Source organism: Limulus polyphemus, unplaced genomic scaffold (assembly GCF_000517525.1).
Source record: "Limulus polyphemus unplaced genomic scaffold, Limulus_polyphemus-2.1.2 Scaffold8426, whole genome shotgun sequence".
Classification (NCBI taxonomy): domain Eukaryota; kingdom Metazoa; phylum Arthropoda; class Merostomata; order Xiphosura; family Limulidae; genus Limulus; species Limulus polyphemus.
Genome location: NW_013674036.1, coordinates 12835 through 23838, shown reverse-complemented (window position 1 = coordinate 23838; position 11004 = coordinate 12835). Strand labels below are relative to the sequence as shown.

The window sequence follows — 11004 nt, the reverse complement described above, 5'->3', positions numbered from 1 at the left end:
CACATTATCAATAGCTGTTTCACTAAATAAGAAGTGAATAATCTAAGCCTGTAGATGTCTTTAATCCCCACATTATCAATAGCTGTTTCACTAAATAAGAAGTGAATAATCTAAGCCTGTAGATGTCTTTAATCCCCACATTATCAATAGCTGTTTCACTAAATAAGAAGTGAGTAATCTAAGCCTGTAGATGTCTTTAATCCCCACATTATCAACTGCTGTTTCATTAAATAAGAAGTGAATAATCTAACCCTATAGATGTCTTTAATCTCCACATTATCAACAGCTGTTTCATTAAATAAGAAGTGAATAATCTAAGCCTGTAGATGTCTTTAATCCCCACATTATCAACAGCTGTTTCACTAAATAAGAAGTGAATAATCTAAGCCTGTAGATGTCTTTAATCCCCACATTATCAACAGCTGTTTCACTTTCTTTAGATAGTTCCTAATATATACAAGGTTTTTCAATTCCCACATTATCACCAGTTGGTTTAATATAATCCAGTTTTGTTTAATCATTGCATTATCACTATCTGTTTACATTTTTTTTAATATTAATTTAAACTGTAAGAGCTTAGAAAACTTTTAAGTTATAAATATAGACAAGAATGTTTATGTAAGACTTGTTTATCTTACCAGTGCCATCGTTGATACTAAATGCTGATAGAACTACCACACCAAATGTTATAGAACATCAGGCTGTAACCTTAGAATGTGAAGTTGATGGTAAACCTATACCCACCATTACATGGTTGAGGGATGGTCAGTTAATATCCCCTGTAGAACACCCAAATCTAAAGGTCAGTCAAACTTAAGTTTGATCAGATTTTTTTGGTATAAAAAACTTCTTTGTGTTTCAGCTGCTTAATTAGCCATTTTTTTAAGTGAGAAAGAATTTATAAACCTCTCATAAAATGTTTGTAGAAATTAAGATGTAACTTATGTATTCCTAGTTTTATTGAATTTTGGTTCTATACTTTTATTTCTAATTAATGTGAATCCCAATAGAATATCTTACCTTCTCTCGCAAAAAAGCTTTCTCGATTAGTACTGCCCTAATCGGCACAAATTTTTTTTTTCACCACTAGCCTTCTAACTCCCACTTCTTTCTGCATATCTACATGCAAATGATCATGCAGCAACCCTCCATCAATATGAGTGTAACACTACTCCTATCGTAACTAGTGCCCTCTCTAATAATGCACATGTTAATTGATTCTCGATTGAGATCAGAGATCAGTATGCCTCATTTCCCTCTTACATTGGATGATCATTTCTTTGCTTTTCATCACGCTAACTACCCATATTTAGACTTCCAGTATTTGGAATCTCTGATTCCTTTGTGGGGTTCAAACCATACCATTGGCTTCTCATTTGTCCCACCCACCTGTTCCTGTCTCAGTGCCTTGCCCCCTACCTTCTAACCTTTTGCCAGCACCGACTTCTCGTCCATCTGTGTTGTGCAATCGTTTGGCTTCCCATCATCATTTTTGGGGCATTCTGCATCAGTTACGCAGTACTCAGGTCAAGGCCAGTGGAGGCCAGACTCTTCCACTTTACCGACGTTTGGAGGTCGTTTATAGTCAATTCATGGGTTTTGAAGGTTGTTTCCAAAGGTCTGGCCCTCTGCTTCCTGTCATCTGCCCATCCCTTTTTTCTACCCCTTCAGCAGGATTGTGTTTTATGCCAGCATTTGTCAGAGGCGGTTCTGGGTTTAATTCTCAAGGGTGACATTGAATGTAGAGATCTTTCTCATCCAGGTTTTACTCTCCTCTGTTTGACGTTCCCAATAAGATGGGAAACTGGTGCCCAGTGATCGATTTCTCCTTTCTGAATCACTTCCTTGTCATCCCAAGTTCACTGTGGAGTTGTACTTAACTCTCTGTTGGGTTTTTCTTCCAGGCCTGTGATCTAGGTCGGATGAATATCTCCATACTCCCATCTCTATGACATACTGACATTTCCTTCGTTTTGTTCAACAGGAGTGTGTTTTTCAGTTTTGAATGCTTCCATTTGAACTGGCCTTGGCTCCCTATGTGTTCTCTCGAGTTGTCTGATCATTTGCACAACTGCTTCATTACTGGGGCCTTCGTTTCCACATGGACAACTGGCTCCTGCTGGCATCCTCACAGGCCAATTCTGCTCTCCATACACATTTTCTTCGGGAAGCTTCCAGGGTCAGTTGGCTCCTCAAGGTGGAGAAGTCATTCTACACACCTGCCTGGTTTCTGGTTCATTTTGGTGTGTTTTTGAATTCACTTGTCTGTCTGGCCCAGCCTTCTCTACTTCGGTTGAGAGATATGGAACATCTCATTTGCAAGGTCTCCTTACCCTCATTTACTGCATTAGGGGTTCTGTCTCTTTTGGGGATGTGCTTCTGTCGAAGCCCTCATTCCTCTTGGTTAGACCTACATGCTTCATCTTCATGAGGCTTTAATTGACCAATGGAGCTTTGTTAGGAATCTTTTTGGATGCTCCTTTTACCCTTCCCTCTCCATTACTGACATACTCTGCCACGTCTGGATTGTCCCCTTTTTACAGATGCTTCTCTTTCTGTCAGAAGGTTTTGGGATGGTGGATTCTTACTGTATCTACTCTCCATATCAATATCTGGGAGCTTCTTGCTGTTCAGTGAGTTGTCTTTGCTTTCATTTAGTCTCTTCGGGGACAGTTGGTGATTATTCCCTCAGACAATTCGACAGTGGTGTCCTATAGCAACTTGGTTTCGAACTTTGGATCTTCTTTATTGGGCCCACATCCATTAAATTCCTTTGCTGCCGTGTCATCTTCCTGGTGCCTGAACCTGGTTGCAGATCAGTTATCCTGACCTGACAAGTTTCTATCAGTTTAGTGGTCTTTGGATGCTTTTGTTTTTTTGGGAGTTATGTGCTTGTTGGGGTGTCCCTCATTTCGACGCATTTGTGTCTCCTCTCAACACACAACTTTCCTCATTTGCAAGTAGATACGGTGGATGCTCTTAGCCAGAATTGGACAGATTGTTACCTATATGCTTTTCTTCTTATTCGGCTTCCTCCTAACCTAACCTGACCACTCCTTGTCGAGTTCTGTTGGTGGCACCATATTAGCTAAATCAGATTTGGTGTCCATTTCTACAACAGCTCTTGGTGTCACCACCCATTCTTGTCACTTTGACTCCCACGCTCCTTCACCGGTCTCACTCTGGCATGTGTCATCCTTCCCTACTCCTACTCCATCTTCATGTGTGGCTGGCTTTTGTCCAGTCCCTCACCAGATGGTCTGGACTTTTCAGGCATCTTGCCTCCTTGATTTCCTGTCCAGTTCACCCATTATCATTGGAGGTTTATCAGCATAAGTGGACTACTTACTGCACTTGGTCTATATGCCTGGATTACCATCCTTTTCGATCTACCACTCCTCACTTGTCATCCAATTTCACTTGGCTTTATGACATGGGACTATTGGTTTGCTCTGTTGCAGATTATAGGGTGACTTTGTCTTCCACTTTTCAGTTCACTGAATTTGCTTCTGTGCTCCACTCTCCTCTATTTTCTTCATTCTCTATTGCTTGTCCTCCCCGCCCTGCTTATCTCCTGGATTGATATGTCAACATTTTCCTTCTTGCTTTTATTCGTCCTCCAGTTGAATTTTTGTCATCTTGCCCATTATGTCACCTTTCATTGAAATCTTTGTTTCTATTGTTGTTGGAGTGTGGTCACCGTCATTCTAATGTTTTTGCGATAAATGTTTGCTGTGTTTTCTTTCCCTTTCCTCCATCTCCCAACTTTATGAATGTTCAGCTCCTGATCGCCTCCTTTACCCAGTCAGGGCCCTCAGATGGTATATGACATGCACTGCTCCCTTCTGTGGTTCTTGTGTCTGTTTGTTTAGTCATTGGATTCCTATCATTTCACGTGACCTTTCTCCCATTACTTTTATAGGTTGGGTTTGCCAGGTTCTTTGCCTGGTGTATTCTTTCCTTCCTTCAGATAATTGTTGCCTTTTTTATGTTTTTCCTATCATATCTCCCTGGCTTGCTCATTTCCATCTTCCTTTGGTGGACATCATCAGCTCAGGTATGTAGACTACCCCGCATACCTGTACATCTCACAACCCTATATCACGTAGCTGTTTCATGCTATATGGGTTCCGTGTTACCTCCAGTCACCATTCTGCACACCTCTGTTTCTTTGTCACTGGTAAGCACTCTGCTTCTTTTTCTTTACAGGGCTTCTTTCTCATCAGTTATGGGTCCCACTCTGACCTAGTATACTTAGTCTCATGCTAGATGACTATAACATTGAGACTCTTACTACCAGGGACCTAATGTACAATTCCAGATGCTACCAGATGTTGGTTGATTGACTCTATTCAATTATCATCTATGCATTAATATCAACAATTCATATATGACAAATCATCACATATTACAGGTTCATGTTATACGCATAGTAGATGGGGAGTATTCTGTGGGACCAATCATAGTTATATCTAGTGGTTTTTTGCTTCATAAATATGTTCATTCCGGACTGTACACGCATGGACTTGCACAAGTAAAGCAGACAGAGATTACTGCCCATCTTTGATGCTCTGTGGCATTGTGGCTCATACTACCGCAACCCTGATGTACAATTCCAAATACCACCAGGTACTGGTTGATCAACTCTGTCAACGTGCCAGCTCTGCTTTTAAAAATAGGGTATTGTGGTTATCCTTTGCTCTGTCTCTGGTGCTTTGTCCTCCCGACTCTCCAATGCATTTTACCCCCCTTTCTTCTAGAGGAGTCTTTGCCACTTACCAGTTCCTAGCTGCTGGGGTGGTGGACCATGGAGGCCCGTCCTCCTGAAGGTCCCAATGCCACCAGGTTTTGGACTGGAGATGGAACCCCTCTTCTTACTGTCTGGTAGATTTCAGTTCCAGATGAATCTGGTGTTGATTGGAAGCTGGATAAGACACATGAATTCCCACTGTGGTAGAAACAGGGAACCCGGCATCACATGCGAGAAACTGAAATCCAGCAGATGGTAGAAAGTAAGGAGAGCTCAGGAGGTGTTCATCTCTGGTCCAAAACCTGATGGCATAGGGAATGTGTTGCTCAGTTTTCCTTTCACCTCAAAAACGGGTACTGGAAAGGAAGTCAAGCTTCCATACCAAGAACCTGTCTCCGCATGTCCAACACCTGATCCTCCAAAAACTGAAACAGGGTAGAAAAGGACCCTCTTCCTACCATGGACCTGATGTACAGTTCCAGATGTTTCCAAGTGGTTGTTGAGGTCGTACTCCCATTTATGATCTGTTGAACCCTAGTCACTCTTCACCTGTGGGTCCCTTTCTTGCTGAAACTTTTTTGGAATCCCTCCATGTTTCGACCCTTTATGTTTTGGGGACACATTTCTGAAGGAAAAGAGTATACCTGACTCAGAAGTGGTGCAATCTCTCACTAGTGTGTTGTTTTTTAATTCCTTACCACACATCATGATTTTTCTTTAGATGATTTCTAAAGGAGGATCATATTCCCCACTAGTTTAATGTGAGATTCTAGCTTTTCGTGAGAAGAGGTGGAATATTGGATCGAAAGTTAACATTTTCCTAAACTGAAAACTTATTCCAATAAATACTTACCTCCTCTCATATTTCTCACCTGTTCTTCCCACTTCCAGTGTATTGGTTGACTTGGTCATGACCAATCTCAAAGTTATTAACAGGTGCATTATTAGAGAAGGCACTAGTTATGATAGGGGTAGTGTCACATTTCTATTGGTCAAGGGTCACTGCATGCTCATTTACATATAGATATGCAGAAAGAAGTGGGAGTTACAAGGCTAGGGGCGAGCAAAACAATTTGTGCCGATAGAAGGCAGTGCTAATCAAGAAAGCTTTTTGTAAGATGAGGTAAGTATCTATCAAAAACACATTTTCAGTTTAGGAAAATGTTAACATTTCTCTGTTGGTAGATTTATTTTATTTTGGCTCTTCTATGTTTTTCCCATTAATACTCTTGCCATGGGCAAGTCAAAGTGTGCATGTCTCATGTTTTTAGAGTTACATTCCAATCTTAATTAGACTACTTTATTAACATTGTATGTGAATAAATTTGTCTTCCAAACATAGTTAGTAAATCAAATTTTAATATTATATAAGTTATAAGATCTTAGTTTTATAAGGAAATATTTAAAAAAAAATCCTCAGTGTCTTCTAGTATAAGAACTGTGACATTTGTTCTCTAGGTCTTTTCTCTTCTCTAATTTATTTATCACCCCTCCAAAAAGTACAGAATTTAACATAAATTACTCATGATATAGATATTAATCAGGTAGAGAATAATTTTTATAGCCTAAAATCTTATTTGTCTATGGAGCCATCAACTAGAAAATTGGACGTGCTTACTATACCCACCTTTCAAATTGCCAATAATTCTCCCTGACAATTTATAACCAACAGAAAAGCAAAGTTTAATCTATCAAATGGTGTATTATATCATGTATTGACAAGCTTTACTGAATTTTTAAAGAAAACCAGAAAAATTATGGTAGTTGTATTACATTGTTTGTTTTGTGTATTTTATTATTCTATATTCTTAGGTGCGTTATTTAATTCAATAGAATTGATTTAGTGTAGTAGTACTACTATTAGTATAAAAAAGTAGGCTTACTTAAATTTAATCAACAGTTGACAGCAAAAAACAAGAACAACCAGGTAAGTACTATATTTCTTGTTTTTCATGTATGTTCTTTATTTATTATTATAAAAGTAACTAAAATGTAAAAATTAGAAACTTATTATGTTAGATAAAGTAATATAATGAAGAAAAAATTATTCATGAGGCTTTTGGAATAGGTTGCCTTCAGATGTTGTAGAGGCAGTAAATTTAAGTGACCTTAAGAACAAGCTTGATAATTATATGAATGAAAAGGGCTGGGTTTAAAATTTATTATATTTTTTAATCATTTTAATTTAGGTTTGAGGTTGGAACAGCCGAGATGGACCAATAGGTCCCACGTTGTCCCAAATATTATGTTATGCTTGTGAGCAGTTCGTGTGTTACATAATTTGATATGGTAATGTGAGATACACATTTGCCCAGTGATTTACAACTTTTGTGGCAGGATTGTTTAGTTAGATCAAAGGGCAATAAAACTTGTGTAGAAACATATGTATACTGTTATGAGCTTTAAACTACGTAGGGTAACTGTAGTTTTTTGTTACAATCTGCTGTCATTCTAGAAAGAAAAAATATTATCTGATTGTAGTTCTCTAGTTTGATTATATATATAACAGTTTGTGAAGTTTGAGCAGTGCTAGTTTCAAGCCTCGTTATTGTACAGTTTATCTGATTGTAGTTCTCTAGTTTGATTATTATATATATAGCAGTTTGTGAAGTTTGAGCAGTGCTAGTTTTAAGCCCTGTTATTGTACAGTTTATCTGATTGTATTTCTCTAGTTTGATTATATATAACAGTTTGTGAAGTTTGAGCAGTGCTAGTTTCAAGCCTCGTTATTGTACACTTTATCTGATTGTATTTCTCTTGTTTGATTAGATATAACAGTTTGTGAAGTTTGAGCAGTACGAGTTTCAAGCCCTGTTATAGTGCAGTTTATCTGATTGTAGTTCTCTAGTTTGATTATATATAACAGTTTGTGAAGTTTGAGCAGTGCTAGTTTCAAGCCCTGTTATTGTGCACTTTATCTGATTGTAGTTCTCTAGTTTGATTCTACACTTTTTTTTCCATTAACATGTAATGTCTCTGTTTGTTGTTTTTTGTATTTTGATTCTACACTTTTTCCATTAATTTAAAATTTTTTATTTCTGGTTCTGTATTTTGGTTCAACACTTTCTTTCTTGTCCATTAATATACAGTTTTTCTGGTTTTAATGTAAGATTTATAATTTTTCATACTTTCCTTGTATCATTGAGTTTTACTGAAGATAAAAAGCTTTTTCTCATTTCTAGTCATCTTATTGTTCCAAGTCTGCCTCTTGAATTATGGTAAACGGGAGCTCTCCCAAGATGAGTTCAATGGTATTATATTTTAAAATAAGAAAGAATGACTGTAGAATCTTTTATATTTTAGAAGATAGTCTTCCAAAGTAGAATAAACAGTTACTTTGAGGTTTACCTTATTCCAAGATGACTCATAAAACTAACATTATTTGTAACAAATGGGAAAATAAAATGGTAACTTGTATCTCTCTCTTTATTTTTTTTGCATTGACTTCAAATGCTTTGATTTACTCAGGTTCTGCCAGGAAATGTGACATTTGTTCTCTAGGTCTTTTCTCTTCTCTAATTTATTTATCACCCCTCCAAAAAGTACAGAATTTAACATAAATTACTCTCTTTATTTTTTTTGCATTGACTTCAGAATGCTTTGATTTACTCAGGTTCTGCCAGGAAATGTGAAACTAAGAGTCATCAATGCTACAGCTGAAGATGCCGGCTTGTACACTTGTCTTGCAGCAAACGAAGTTGGAGTAGCAGAGAAACATTTCAATCTTGATGTTTTGGGTAAGATTTGTACTATTAAACAAAGGTTGGTGCTGTAGACCAAATGATGCATGATGAAATATGCTTTGTACTCATAGTTCACAGTTTAAATAAAGAACCATTACATTTTTTTCTTTAGAAGTTTGAAATCTAAACTTCATTTATGAATAAGATCTCGGTAACTTTTCCATATTTTGACAAACCTTCACATTAGGACTAGTTGTTCTCATGTTTCACTGCACAGTTTGGACTTAACTGTATAGATATTGTTCTATGTCATAAAACAAGAAATACAATTATATAATTACTTTTGGAAGATGGACTCTGCAGAAGCAATATATTTTATCATACCAGAAATAGCTACCATGATGGGTGGAGGTTGGGTGGATATATTATCAACTGTATTGATGGGTTTCATTGTTCATAGAACCAGTTATGAACAGTGGATCCATAGTTGCATCCATCTCTTAACTGATTTATTAATTGGTTTACTGTTATTACACTAGTAGTTCACTTATGATTGGCTGGATAACTAGAAAGATAATTGAATGCTACTACCATGATTATTCTCCTCTAAAATTATAATTTTTTAATTTTCACATCTCTTACAATTTTGGGTTGTTTATTTCTTGCTGATGGAGAATTTGTTATATCTATATTATGTTTACTGTCTCGTAGCCCTAACATTTACAACTGTCTATTAAGCAAACAGTACATATTTTAAAAATGGCCAAATAAAATTCTAGAATGTTTTGAAACAACTACCAATATTTTAACCTTCAATTTCAAACACAAAAACCAAATTCCATGTATTTTAATTTTTGAAAAGTTTCTGTCTACTTTGTAGTTTCTGGTGTTCAAATTGATTTGTTCATAATATATGAATGTAACTGATAAGTTCATGCTTTACAGTACCACCATCCATCAATGTATCAGCCACAGACCCCAACCACGTTGCTGTGCAGAATGATGATGTTGTTTTAGAGTGCCCTGCGTCAGGAAACCCCACCCCAAGGATGATCTGGTATAAAGACTCTCAGATGGTTCTGCCAGGCCCTGGGGTTCATCTTTCTGCTGATGGAATGAAGCTGACTATATCTCGAGTCAGTGTGACAGATGCTGGAAACTACATATGCATGGCCGTTAATGATGCTGGAGACATCGAAGTGGAGACGAGGCTCAGTGTGATGGGTATGTGTTGAATTATCGTTAAACCTTCATTTCTTAATCTGTGTTTAGTTTGTTGCTTTATGATAATAACATCAAGTAGCAATGTAAAGTCATAGGATGAGTAGAATACATGAGTTAATCAAATGGAAGTCTGACTTTCTTTCCAGTTCCTCCTGTTATTGACAAAGTTGGCATTGAGGGATCATCACAGGTTGTTATTAACCAGACAGCAAAAATCTTTTGTGAAGCACACGGAACCCCGACACCAGAAATTACATGGTTAAAAAATGGTCAGCCTTTGAGTGCTGTAAACTCAGGGGCATACAGAGTGTCCAATCAAGGTCAGTTGCTGGAAATCCTGCGAGTACAAGGCACCGACAATGCTACATACTCTTGTGTTGCTGGAAATGATGCTGGAATTGCTGAAGAGGAAGTGAAACTGAATGTATTAGGTAAATTCATCTTTTGTTATTGTACAACTTGTGATATCATATAATATTATGTTGAATTCTTTCTCTGTTTATGTAACATACTTAGATCTGGTGTCTTTAACTGGTATCAATATAATCATACATTGTGAAAAATACATGGATAGAGAGAGGTTGGGGATCCATAATAATTTGTAAAACCTGAAAAGGACCACCTATTCCGCTTAGAAACACATGCTGGGGATCCATAATAATTTGTAAAACCTGAAAAGGACCACCTATTCCGCTTAGAAACACATGCTGGGGATCCATAATAATTTGTAAAACCTGAAAAGGTCCACCTATTCCGCTTGGAAACACATGCCCAATCTGCAACAAAGTCTGTCGATCCTGGATTAGCCTCATCAGCCATCTACAGACCAATAGGTAAGACCATCATGGAGGACTATCATCCTAGATTGTGAGGGTGACAACAACAAAAAACTGAATGTTAAGGAAACTTTAAAATATGATCTTAATGAGGAATATGACACTGTAGTTATATTGTTTATAGAGCAATAAGAAAATATGTAGGAGTGCTGGAAATCTATTTATAGGATCATAACTTAATATTTGGGGACCATCCTAAGGCCGTTCACATCCAGTAAGAAATGTATAGATTTAATGTAGGTCTTATTTTACAATTATAAAAACAGTCGGTGTTTCTTGTGGTGCCAGCACTTAAATAAACAAATCTGTTAAAAAGTTATAAATGGCAAAATCAACTTAAGCTCCTCCCCCAGGTTATTGTCAAGGTTATTTCTGGTTAAACTTATATAAACCTCTTTACAAACCATTTCAGTCAGGTTATTGTCAAGGTTACTTCTGGTTAAACTTATATAACCTCTTTACAAACCATTTCAGTCAGGTTATTGTCAAGGTTACTTCTGGTTAAACTTAT

At 37.1% G+C, this 11004-nt stretch overlaps 1 protein-coding gene across 1 annotated transcript in view; it reads left to right on the top strand.

The window, feature by feature from the left end:
• The window catches only part of LOC106475338 (hemicentin-1-like), a gene marked incomplete at both ends in the record, with an annotated part of 29930 nt that overhangs the window by 6762 nt on the left and 12164 nt on the right, over positions 1 to 11004 (top strand). Inside the window, 4 exons of the mRNA XM_013936026.2 lie at positions 642 to 802; positions 8364 to 8487; positions 9379 to 9657; positions 9804 to 10088. Coding sequence (XP_013791480.2) covers positions 642 to 802; positions 8364 to 8487; positions 9379 to 9657; positions 9804 to 10088 — 849 coding nt within the window. The remainder of the gene's footprint in view (positions 1 to 641; positions 803 to 8363; positions 8488 to 9378; positions 9658 to 9803; positions 10089 to 11004) is intronic.